Below are 12,685 nucleotides of genomic sequence, written 5' to 3'. Positions count from 1 at the left end.
TTTATAGTAATTATGTCAAGTTTTCTCATCGCATCTTTACATATGTTTTATCTTTTTTACATGGGATCAACATTTCATATGTTTTATCTTTTTTACATGGGATCAGCATTAAATGATGATATTGAAAAAAAGGGTTAAACAGCATTTTTGTCCCGGAAGATTTTATAAACAAGCTGTGGGTACCTGAAATTCTTTTCTGGTGCGATTTTGTGTCAGAAGTAGTAAAAAAGTAGCAATTTTGCTCTATTTTAACAAACCCAAATGGTAAACTAATGCTGACGGGGTTAAAAAGTATTTTTGCCTTGAACGTTTTCAAAAAGGAGTTCTGGGTATTTGGAAAAAAAAATTTTGGGTGCAATTTGTCCCAAAAGTAGTAAAAACGTAGCAATTTCATCCTATCCTAAATTGTCACTTGGCTATTATATAATATGTCAATTTATATGTTAGGTAAATTAGTTTGAGAGAAAATGATAAATATGAAAAACAAAATAGATTAAAATCTTATATTTAGAACCAAATCTAATTCTCAGGTAACTCTTATATTAAGGATAAAGAGTATTCATCTATATTTTTATCTATTTTTTTATCATAGATATAACATTTTTCAATTTTATTATTATATAAAAACTAGATATACATTTATTTTACATGTTGTATTGAGCTTTTTAAAATGATCATTCAAGTAATTAATAACTTATAAAAAATACTGCCTATAAATTTTAAACTGACATGTTATCTTACCATTTTTGGTGTTCTTTGTTAACCAAAAGGTTAAAGATATTTTTGGTTTGATTTGGTTTGTTAGTGTTTTGTTTATTGAATATTCATGGATGCTGATGACAATGAAAGGGGGAAGCTTTATTTTTTTCCCCATATTTATTTTTTCACCTACATATTCGGTAATTGTTGATCTGGCCTTCTGGTTATATTTTTTATTATTCATGTTTTTATGAATACCGATGATGATAAAAAGGAAAAAAGGTTTATGATGTGACATCTTATGATAAGATAATATATTAATATAAAATATAAGAAAAGTTAGAAGCAGCACTTTTTTAATAAATTATTTACTTGAGTGATCATTTCAAAAATTCCATGTAATATGTAAAATAAGCCTATGTCTAGGTTTTATATTCAAAAATAAAATTGAAAAGCGTTATATCTATGATAAAAAGTTAATAAAAATATAGATAAATACTCTTTATCCTTAATAGAAGAGTTAATTGGACATTAAATTTGATCCTAAATATAAGATTTTAGTTCATTTTACTTTTCATATTTATCATTTTCTTTCAAACTAATTTATCTAACCTATAAATTGATATATTATATAGGAGTCGAGTGACAATTTTGGATAAGGTGAATTGCTATATTTTTACTACTTTTGAGGCGAAATTGCACCAAAAACAAAAAACTTCCAGATACTCACAGCTTCTTTTCAAAAACTTTCAAGGCAAAAATGCTTTTTAACTAAATGAACATTAGTTGACTGTTTGGGTTTATTAGGACATGATGAAATCGCTATGTTTTTACTTTCAAGATAAAATTGCACACACAAAAAAAAACTTCCGGATACCCATAACTCTTTTTTGAAAACTTTCAGGACAAAAATGCTATTTAACCCTTAAAAAAAAAGACACATGACAAAATAATTTATAAAAATTTGAGGAAAAATGACAAGAAAAATACCTATTGAATTTCAAAATGACAAATAAGTAATTTTGACAGATTTTAAGTAATAAAAATCATTACAAGTATAGTTAAAACCATTACAAAAATAGTCAATATGATTTATTTATCTTTTTAAAATTTAACAGGTATTTTATTATTATTTTCTCAAAAACTTGAATATTTTCCAACTATTTAATAGCATGTGTAATAAAGTTTTACGGAACGTAAAAACTTTGTTTGGCAAGTTCTGGAGAACAAAGACAAGGAATTAAGAGAAGATGGTCCCTAAATTCGAGAAGCTGCCAACAAAAATTTGGATTCCGTTAACGGAAGATCCAAATTACGCACTGTGATAGAATCTAGCGATGTCTCCAATATCAGCCATTCATTGGTTTTCCCTCCCTCCTACTCCTCTTCTTCTTCGTCGTCGTCTTCGTTCGCCATTGAACCTTCGAACTCTTAACCACAAGACCCAAATTCAACATCCGTCTGAGTCTTAGGTATGTATGGTTCACCTTTTCTACCTCTTGGACTCTCTTCGATAATACTGTAACTAGCATCCTCTTTTAAGAACTCCAGCACGTAGCAGAGAAATGCCGAATATACAAACTAAAATCTTTCTTCGCAGATTTTTGTTGAGAAGGATAAATGGAAATGAATGGGTCACAGATTGATAGAACAAGAGTTGGGTCGGTTAAAACAGCTATTAGCTTTTATGGTGATAAGATTGCAGACAGTAATACCTCTTCTGTGAAGAAAACCTACCCGGATTTCTCGGCGGTAAGTTCAGATTTCAGAGCACTGAAAATCCCTCGTCAACTATTTGCTTTTGTGCGGTATATACTACTTATATCATATATTCTTCTGTTCAAGTTTAACTTATTTGGTTGCTTCTTAGAATTTTTCTAAATTTTAATTTACTCTTTGCCACGGCCATTGTTCTATATGTGTAGTATGATTAATGCAAACTTATCCAAATAATATAGGCTAAATTAAGAATTTTTAAATAATAAGGATATATTAAATACAGCAGCTCAATAGAAGTTGAGTGGAAATCAGAGGCCTACTGCATAGTTTGACTTTTGCTAATTTTTTATAGTTCTTTTTCTTCGTGCAAGAAACTTAGAACATTGCATAAAAAGGATAATTTTAAATTCCGTCTCAAACTTTTTGAAAATGTAACAGTGACGCCAAGGAGTATGCATAAGATTCACTTACTTTCTTTTCTATTACTTTCTTTTTCTCTGTTCTTTCTTTGAAATTTATGGAGAAATTTTCAAGGAAGAAATTCAGAGAATCCAAATTTATTTTCTTTTGAGTTTGGTTGTGTTATGGGAAGGTTTATTGAAAGGATTACTAGACTGTTGTTTGTGGTTTCTTCACTGACACAATGTAGCTTTTGGACCCTAAATTATCTCTTTCTTTTGTCGAACATATCTGTCTTTTCACTCAGAAGCCATCTCCAAAAGGAAGAGAAACCCAAAGAGTGAGAAGGGATGTTAATCAGAACAAAGAAAGCAGATGGGCTGCAGAATCTGAGCCAGCTAATCCAAAGAACACAGTGAAAGGTATCTCTTCAAAGATTGAAGAATCAAGCTCGAAGGCGAAGGCTTTGGTTGTTAGGAAAAATGAGAGTTACGATTATAAGCATGTCATGAGAGAGTTGGAACTCATTAAGCAGGAATTGCAGAAGCTTAAGTTTGATGTAGCTTCTGTTATGGAGGAGAAATTGCGAGCTGAGGAGGAGATAAAAGCATCAAGGTCAAAGATTCTGTCGGGTTCAAGAGCTGCAGATGAACTTAGGAAGGAGATTGAGGATGCTAATGAAGATCATGTGCTTGCAGAATTGGCCAGGATAGAGGCTTTGAAAGAATTAAGAGAGATTGAAGCTCAGAGAGAAGAAGAAGAAGCTCAATTCTTATCTAAAATGGAAACCACTAAGAAAAAGATGAAGGAGGCTACTGATGAGATAGAAAAGTCAAAAGAGCTTGAAATGAAACTAGCTGTGACAATGTCTGATGTTGAAATGTTACAGAATGAACTGAACTCGGTTAGAGAATTGGATGGATCAAGAGGCTCTTCTTTGTTACAGAATATAACACAAGAACTGCAAGCAGCAAAGAGAGAATTGGCTTCAATCAAAGAAGAAGGTTTTCAATTTATGGCTTCCATAGATGTCATAAGAAATGAGCTGAATCATGTGACTACTGAGTTGGCTCAAGTGAAGGAGGAGGAGGGAAAAGTGGAGTCGAAAGTTCAGAATCTCAATTCAAAGCTTTTGAGAGCAAAATCAAAACTGGAATCTGTATCTAATGATGAAGAAAAAGCCAAATCCATAGCCACGAGCTTATCAGTTTCTCTCGAAGAACTAAAGGCAGAAACAGAAGCAGCAAGAAAGGAAAAGGAGATCATTACTCAAGAGAACAGAACCACCAAAGAAGAAATCAAAGCAACTGAGCTTGAGATTGATATGAATGAGGAAAAACTACAGGCTGCCATGCAAGAATTGGAAGTAATAAAAGCATTAGAAAGTGAAGCTTTGGAGAAGCTGAAAACTCTCACTAAAAATACCATGAGAGAAAGAGCTTTAGCAGCTAAGCATAGTTCTACAATTACTATCTCAACATTTGAGTATGAGTATTTAACTAATCATGCAGCTGTGGCTGAAGAAATTGCCGATAAAAAAGTTGAAGCAGCACATGCATGGATCAAAGCTCTTGAGGCAAGCGAACATGAGATATCAGTAAGGACTAAAATAGTTCTGAGAGAGATTAAAGAAACAAAGAAGGAGGAAGAGATAATGGAGGTTAATCCGAAGGAGAAGCTGGTTTCAAAAAGAGTTAGCCAAGACAGGCTAGAGAATCTGGCAGGAAAACGTGGGAAAAGTTCAAGCAATTATAATTTGCAGAGATCAACATCTAGAAAGAGCATCAAATTATCCAATGGCACTATGGTTCCTGCCAAGCAAGCCAAGTTTCAGAAGTCAGCTTCACCAGCTGGTAGGCATGTGAGTCTTTTCGCTATGAGGAAGAAAAAGATGGTAATCACACATTTGGCCAGCCTTTTTAAAGGCAAGAGAAACACAAGGAATTCATATATCAGAGAAAATGAGAGAAAACAATGGGACTCTGTATAATTTGCTTAAAATGTAGCAGAGGGGAAGAGGGTGAGGTAAACATGGATATTCCTCTTCATTCCCTCCTCTTTTTCATTTTTCCACTTTTGAGTTATTCCCACGATATTCATCTTTCATTTTCATGCTTCATCCGCGATACTGGCTTTGATCTGTCATCCTCCAAATCACGTGATTTTATTCTTTTTTTTCTCTTTATTAGACCCCAATTTGAAGGTGAAGGTAACAAAGAATAAAATTAATACAATGGATCAAGTAAGTAATATTCAGCATATACACTTGATCCTAGCCAAAGGGCTTAGAACCTGTTTGGATTGCCGGGAAAAGCACGGTGCAAACTTTAAAAGCCACGGTGGACACTGCTTTTGATTTTATTTGTTTTTTTTGTTTGGATTGACGTTTTTTCAGATGGACTTATGCTCAAAAATAGCTTTTTTTCCGACGTGACTTTTAGGTGCTTTTTTACCGCACCGCTCCTGGCTTCTTATTCCCTTTTTTTTAATATGTTCTTTCATTTTTGTCTATACTACTCATGTTTCTTTATTGTCCTTATTTGCCTGTGTCTCATGTCCTATCAATTCACATGCAGATTTGGGGTAACATTATATATATACACACGCATATTCATTTTATTTGTTGTTATATTATTTTATTTCCTTATGTTACTTATTTTATATAATTTTTATTAAAATAAATTTTTTAGTATTTACAATTTTTTCCAATAAAATATTTATTATTTTATTTGTGTAATTTTAATTTTAATATTTTTTAGAATTATTACATGATATGCATATAATATTTTTATTTTATAATTATAATCTTATTTATTTTTAATCATTATCACATTAAAAACATATAATATAAAACATTACTATTTAATAAAGATCATGTCATTTTTAATCATTTTACATTTAAAATTATTTTTTTATTAATCATTTAAACAGGTTTTAATTTTTCAAACTGACTTTCTATAAATGTCAATTCAAATATAAATCACATTATAATAACTGATTTTTATTCCAACTCATGCTTGCTAAAATCAGATGAAGTAAGAGTCAGTTTTACTATTGCTATTTCAAACACACCCTTAGTCGGGTATAAAATAGTACAACCTCCTTTTTTTTTATTAGAGAATTTTGGAATGATTTTCTTTGATCATGCTTATAAGAAACAATTTGTCTGGGAATATTTATTAAAAAACAATTTCCCTCATTAACAAAGGAGAATAATATTTATGATGAATTAAAAGCCACTAATAAACTTTATAAATAAGCATATTTGAAAAAAATTTGCATTTATAACATATTTATTGCATCTAATTAATTTTAATCATATCCATTTATCTTAATAGTCCATTTATTTTAGTAAGTCATTTTATAATATTTATGAAAACACTAATACTTTCTTTCATAATAAGGCTTTTTATATGAGTATTGTTGATAATTATGACAAAAAAGAAAGAATGACATAAATTATTAAAAAAATGTATTTAATTAAAGTATTTGTGAAAATATAGGATAATAAAAAAAACAATCAATCAATTTTAATTAATTTTCTTAATTTGTATGAAGTAGCTAAATATGATTTATAAACAGGAATAGAGAAAGTATATATAGAGAAGACTAGTTAAGTGTCAAAATATCAATCTCGGTGGAATTTAAGATATGATTATTCTTTTTGCTTATAAAACTCCCTTGGTGGATCCACAATCCAAAAGATTTTGTTCCGAGTTAAAATAGGATGTGTTTGGTATCACTTTGTGTGTGAGAGTATTGTGAATGACTTTCGCGGATCAAAAAGCTGCTTCAATGGTTAAAAAGAGAAGGAAAAAAAAAAAAAAACTCTAACACACATGCATATGTACAGACACATATATGTGACACAGCATTTTGATTAAATGATTTATGGGGCTCAATCCACTTTAGAAATAAAGCAACTTCTTCTTGTTTTTACTCACGTAGCCGACCCGACCCGACCAGGGGAGCAGAGAAGTCAAATCCTAATAACAATCTTGTCATTATACACGTCTCGAATATGATTTTTTCTTATAAAAAAAATACTTATGTCTGGTAAAATAAAATCCTAATGACCATGTCACAAACATGTCAAAATCATTTTAGAAAAATGATAATGTAATTTTTTTTTCCCATAACTCACGCACTTAGCGTTAATAATGATATTTTTCTGTCGTGATGGAATTGACTGAAGTCACTTTCAAATGAGCAATTATGTCGTCTGTTTGGCACAGTGGTCACAGGTCCAAAACTCCTTATTTCAGTTTAGAATCACGTTTAAAATTTTAAGTCTATTTAGCTGAGTTTTGGGCCCATCCTACTTGTGAATTAGAAGTAGGATTCAACGCACCGTTTGAATAAGTTAATCTGAACCACTTTTTGAGCTTATACACCGTGCTTATAGTTGACGAAGTAACCCGAAAATACTACTTCCAATCTTACTTATAAGAGCCAATTGATTAATTTGAGAAAATTAAAAAAAGAGGTTAAATTAGTTATTTGTAATAAATAGATATTGTCTTTTTTAAAATATTCTTACTAATCAAGTACATTGGCTAAAACTATAATTATTAGAAGGACTATCTTGAAAAAATTGAATAAATGTGAGAGACAAAATGGATTGAGGTCTTATATTTAGGACTAACATAAAAGTTAAATGAGATCTTGTATTAAGAACGGAGGTGGTAATAATTAGAGTCTCTGTTACTTTTCTCTCACTCTTGTACCGTTACTCTCTCGTTCCAAAGCTTGTTTATTTCTCTTGGCCACACTCGTTCACTCTTGTCCCTTTATATTTACAAAAACCTTTTTATCATATTTCTAATTTTGTAAAATATATTTCATTCATTAAATTTCACTTCTTCCACTTAAACTAATTTGAGTTCGTTATATTATGTAAATTCATTTTTTATCATTTTTATTACTCCTTTAGTCCTTAATATATGACCTAATTGTTAAGTTGATCTTATTCCTAAATAAATATCCATAAGAGTAATTTAGAAAAAATTAATAAATGTAATAAATATGTCTTATATTTAGAACCAAGATCAACATTTTTCTAAATATAAGAGCTGTTGATATGAAGGGAGAATATTAAAAAAATAATTATAGTATTTTAGAAAAAAACATACTCCTCCGGTCCTTATTATAAGACTCCATTTGACTTTTTATTTGGTCCTAATTATAAGACCCCAATCCATTTTGTCTCTTATATTTATGCATTTTTTCCAAGATAATCCTTCTAATAATGATAGTTTTAGCCAATATACTTAATTAGCAAGGATATTTTAGGAATGACAACACTTATTTATTATAAATAACCAACTTAACTTACTTCCTTAATCTCCTCAAATAAGTCAATTGAGTCTTATAATTAGGACCGGAGGAGTATCATATTTCTTATAATAAACTAACTTACCTAACTTTCTTAATTTAATCAAATTAGTTAAACATGTCTTATATTAAGGACCGGAGGAGTATTTAATAAAAAGCATACTCATTTTGGTAATTTTACCAACCAAACTTACTAATTTAAATTCATTGTATTATGTAAATTTATTTTTTTATCATTTTTAATTATCTAATAAAACTCATATCCATTTTTGATAATTTTACAAACTAAACTTACTTTTATTCAATCATAAACCAAACAATTTTTTATCCAATCTAACTTTTATAAACTAATTTTTATATAATCCAATCCAAACATAATTCACCTCACCCAATTTAACTTTTACCCAATCTAATTTTTTTAAAAATCAAATTGATAATAAACTATTTTTTCTATCACTAATCCAAACAAAGCTATTATCAGATGAGCATGTTCAAGTTTAATATTCTCTCAACATGATCCGCATTTGAGAGCCGATAATATTATCAAAGCAAAATGACAAGTAATGACCTTGAAACTTACTATGTCAATAGCTCTAAAAATTAACTTTTGTCTCGAAAACTTTTTGACAATCAATTACCTTTCGTGCTTTCTTATGATATCTTCCATATTTACAAAACTTAAGATACAGTCTGCTACATATTATAGAAATATTTTCATTCAAAAATAACAACTGCAAAACATTTTCATAACTTGGAAAAAGTCAAGTTTAATTGTATAATTTCTCACCAAAAAATTAATTTTTAATCGCAAGTCTCAGCTCCCTTGACTAATTTTAACACAGATGGAAAACAAAAAGAGGTAATCAAGATGTTTTACTGCACCTACTGCCACAACTCATTCGTTCTCTACAAGATGTTGATCACAAAAAGGCAACAAATTTGGGAAGAAAATCCCATGTGAACTACAAAGAACATTGAGAAGCAGATCAAGTCAGAAATGATGCCCAACAACTATTTTCTCACATTCCCACATTCCATTTCATCCAATGTTGCATTATGATTATCCCTTTCAACAGAAAAACCCACACATCCAAGGCAGCTTTGACCCTCCTGGTTCTCCTCGTGAACTTCTGTAGGCTGTGCATGGCCAGAATTTTGATTTTGACCATTAGGAGGGTGAGTAGTAGCACGTGTTTCCTCCAACATCCTAAAGTAAGCATAAGGTCCCCAGCCTGCAGAAATCATATCCAGAGGATCAACCAGTTTCAGATTCGAGTCACCATACTGATTTGCTAACCACACAAAGTAGATTGTGATGGGCCAAATCATTTGACAAGTTCCATATCAATGTCATTCTCGTTTGGCTAGTCTTTCGAAAAATAATTGGATAATATGTGTAACTTTTGGATTTGAGCACGGCTGTTTTGTCCAGTGGAAAATTAATCTATTTCAATTGAGAAGCTCCAATTTCTCAGTTCTCTTTCATAACAGAGAAAAGATTCTCTTTCATATCTTGGCCAAACTCATAACAGCTAAAACAGGAATATAAGTAAAAAAGTTGAATTTCTTGTGTTCCATAGGAAGGAGAAACAGGTTCCCACTTCCCACATTGAATACACTCAAGCCATAACCTGAAGTGACTTCTTTTTTTGTCTTTTTTTGGGGGCTCTCTTCTTTCCTGAGCAGTAAATATGAACTCAAAAATTTCGAAGATAGAGCATTTAAAGCAGTCATTTGTCCCTCAGATAACATAATAATAGCAAGAAATTCAAAATTGCCTTTGCCAGAAGTCTCTCACTCCCAAATCAAGCTACCTGGTTGCTTATAATTTATAAAACAGTATCTACACCTCAAACAAGAATTTAATTTCTGTCTAGTGCTTTTCCAGAGAGAACTACCAATGGATACAATCTGACAATCAACATAGGCATACGAACATAACCCAATTATATAATTTGCACTGAAGCATACCTTCATGGTGATAAGGAGGAGGAAAAAATTGCAAATAGCAAAACGTAGCTACTATAAGCCCTGAAAAGAGAATTCAAAACATAGTAAGCCATGTAATGCCCAAATGACAAACATATGACGCCCATTATCATTACTAAATCTAATACAAACCTATAAGACCTCCAGCAAACACATCCTGCCAATGGTGCCAGTAGTCATCAACCCGAGAAATGCCAACAAGTGATGCCATAAGCAAAGGGAGAAAAACAATGCAAAGCTTGGCAACATGGCCTGTGCGGTCAAATGCTTTTATTTTACCAGATAAGTAAAGAGATAAGAAACCCAGACCAGCAAAGGACCCTGCATATAATGAGGCAAGCAACTGATGAAGCAAAATTTTAGAAATTAAGCAACGCATTTACGAGTCAATCTGAAATTTCAGCATTTCCATAATACTAAATTCAAGGAAATTATCAGCATAGCAAAAATGGATTTGAATCCCCTGCAGTGCCTTTTTTTTAAAAAAAAAAAAAAAATTTGTGCAGTGCTCAAGTGCGACCTATTAGGAAAAAGATAAACGTATTATATCTAAAACGAAATATATAGATGTGATAGAAGTGTCGCATTTACAACTAGACTTAAGCACTCCACAAGGCACTACAAGGGATATATATCCTGGCAAAACCAGTAATTTTGTTTCTATACAGAAGAGAAATAACATAAAAAAGTTATCAGCTTCGCAAAACCAGTAATTCTGTTCGACACAGAAGAGAAAAAATATAAAAAAGTCAACCACATACATGACGTATGGCCACTTGGGAAACTCTTGTGTCCTTCCTTTATGACATTCTTGTCACCATGACATATGACGTTTCCCAATTTGTCATAAACCTAAAAAGAATCAATTAATCCTTAGATATTACAGCTATCACCAGTCAACAAATTGGTTATATCATTATCTAAAATCAATTCTGCAACAATGATCTCTCGCACAAACAACAATTAAGGAAAAGCCTACATCCTTTCCATCTGGAAAACAACGCCAGAAGAAGTCTGGTCGGGGCCGACCTACAGCATCTTTTATTGCATCAGTGATTACTGCTGTTACTAAAACAGAGAACAAGAGGCCTGCATCACAAAACAACATAGCGACACCCACTGTAACTGTTTCCTTTCAGCCATTTCCATTATATGCTCTGCGACATGAATAAATGAGGATTTTGCACAAATTATTACCTAACATGGCATGGTGAAGATCATAGACATCTCTCCTTCGAATATAGACAAAAAGAAAAATCAACATAGGCAATAAAACTGCATACATCTACCCATAAAAGAAAACACAGAGCTTTCTTAGTATAATACTTGGGGGCCAAAAAACAGAAAGAATCATGTTTTCACAAGTACAATCCAAAGCAGTAAACTTACAGGAACAGCCCAAACAGGAACAGTATTACTCTTCAAGGGATATTTGAGATCAGTCATCATATCCTTCCCAACAAATCGATAGAAAGGATGGATAATATATAGAATGATCTCAAGTATCACAAGGAGCAGGAGTATAAGCCAATCATGCCTGTGTGTTCTTGCAACCGTATACCCATGAGACATCACAGTATGTGAACCAAGTTGAATTTCCCTCATCCTGAATTCCTACAGAACACAACAAAACACAACAAAATCGAGAATGATTAAAAAGAGTGTTCAATGTTTATTGTAATCATCAATAAATGCTCATGATATCCATATGTCAAATTAATTTACAACCAAATTGAAAGGGAGAACCCCTATAAAGATCTTTATTGTTTAACTGTGTTGTTTATCTTTGTATGATGTCAGAAAGTAGTAAAGATGACATATCAGAATCTTCTTAATAAACATAAAAGTCCATCAGGAAAGTAACATTCAAGAAAGCAGCACAATAGAGTCAGAGAATGCTTTCTGTTGTGAAAATATAGGTAATTTACTCTCCCCTCCCAAAGAGATGCTTAAATTACACTTCCGTCCTCTTTATCATTAAAATAAGCACAAACCTTTCTTAAAACTAGTAAATGATCAAATACACACAGGGAAACTATTGATTTCTTCCATAAAAATATTTTATTAAAATGCATATTTTTTAAACTTTTATTTTAATGTTATTTCCTGTGCATTGAAAATTTTCAATTTTATTATATATTTTAAAAGGTAAGTATTATATATTGGTTAAATTCATATTTGACACTTGTTATGTTATATAAGAAAACTATATTTGGCTAAAATAGATATAATGTAACTTATCTTTCAATGCAAGGAAGCCAGACTAGCACATCTTTCAATCTCAAGGGAGAGGAGGGTAATTTTTCAAAACAGAGTAAGGAATTGTAAAATTTGAGCATCTTTCAATAGAATGTATTTTACTCTAAAAGCAATAGGCAGCTCAAAATTTTCTAGCACTATATTTTTGTAAAAATTAGCAACATCTCGGTTCCTGACAGAATAGCTACTCATACACCAATGATCCAGGCATTTCCAGCCCTTTTAACCAGCTCAAAGCAACTAGCCCATATTAGAGGCTAGTAAATCCCACATATACTGATATTGT

The 12,685-nt window shown here is 31.4% G+C and overlaps 2 protein-coding genes across 4 annotated transcripts; one reads left to right on the top strand and one right to left on the bottom strand.

Moving 5' to 3' along the window:
• Positions 1-2,283: 2,283 nt before the first annotated feature.
• On the top strand, positions 2,284-4,936 carry LOC114731885 (protein PLASTID MOVEMENT IMPAIRED 2). Of its 2 annotated transcripts, none has more exons than XM_028919138.1 (2): positions 2,284-2,451; positions 3,128-4,936. In XM_028919138.1, the coding sequence occupies exons 1-2, from the start codon at positions 2,320-2,322 to the stop codon at positions 4,805-4,807; spliced, it is 1,812 nt and encodes a 603-aa protein (XP_028774971.1). In that variant the 5' UTR covers positions 2,284-2,319; the 3' UTR covers positions 4,808-4,936. The 2 variants fall into 2 exon arrangements, with proteins under 2 accessions (XP_028774971.1, XP_028774962.1); XM_028919129.1 differs by having other exon boundaries at positions 3,125-4,936.
• Positions 4,937-9,004: 4,068 nt separating this feature from the next.
• On the bottom strand, positions 9,005-11,784 carry LOC114731896 (lipid phosphate phosphatase 2-like). 2 transcript variants are annotated; one of them, XM_028919150.1, is made up of 7 exons: positions 11,530-11,784; positions 11,338-11,425; positions 11,120-11,229; positions 10,902-10,992; positions 10,273-10,461; positions 10,123-10,182; positions 9,005-9,383 (listed from the first exon to the last, which is right to left on the bottom strand). In XM_028919150.1, exons 1-7 carry the CDS (start codon positions 11,743-11,745, stop codon positions 9,163-9,165), a joined length of 975 nt encoding a protein of 324 aa, XP_028774983.1. In that variant the 5' UTR covers positions 11,746-11,784; the 3' UTR covers positions 9,005-9,162. The 2 variants fall into 2 exon arrangements, with proteins under 2 accessions (XP_028774983.1, XP_028774991.1); XM_028919158.1 differs by having other exon boundaries at positions 10,282-10,461.
• Positions 11,785-12,685: the final 901 nt, after the last annotated feature.

This window comes from Neltuma alba, unplaced genomic scaffold (assembly GCF_004799145.2).
Source record: "Neltuma alba isolate B1F8T4 unplaced genomic scaffold, ASM479914v2 tig00002541_pilon, whole genome shotgun sequence".
NCBI lineage: Eukaryota > Viridiplantae > Streptophyta > Magnoliopsida > Fabales > Fabaceae > Neltuma > Neltuma alba.
This window is presented reverse-complemented; position numbering and strand designations above follow the sequence as displayed.

Bases quoted from the DNA above. Each gene is read 5' to 3' on its own strand.
- LOC114731885 (XM_028919129.1), top strand. From the start codon at position 2,320: ATGGAAATGAATGGGTCACAGATTGATAGAACAAGAGTTGGGTCGGTT. The intron at 2,452-3,124 runs GTAAGTTCAGAT...CTTTTCACTCAG, and splicing joins CCTACCCGGATTTCTCGGCG to AAGCCATCTCCAAAAGGAAG.
- LOC114731896 (XM_028919150.1), bottom strand. From the start codon at position 11,745: ATGAGGGAAATTCAACTTGGTTCACATACTGTGATGTCTCATGGGTAT. The intron at 11,426-11,529 runs GTAAGTTTACTG...TTTTATGGGTAG, and splicing joins TTCCTGTTTGGGCTGTTCCT to ATGTATGCAGTTTTATTGCC. The intron at 10,462-10,901 runs GTATGTGGTTGA...CATTATATGCAG, and splicing joins CCCAAGTGGCCATACGTCAT to GGTCCTTTGCTGGTCTGGGT.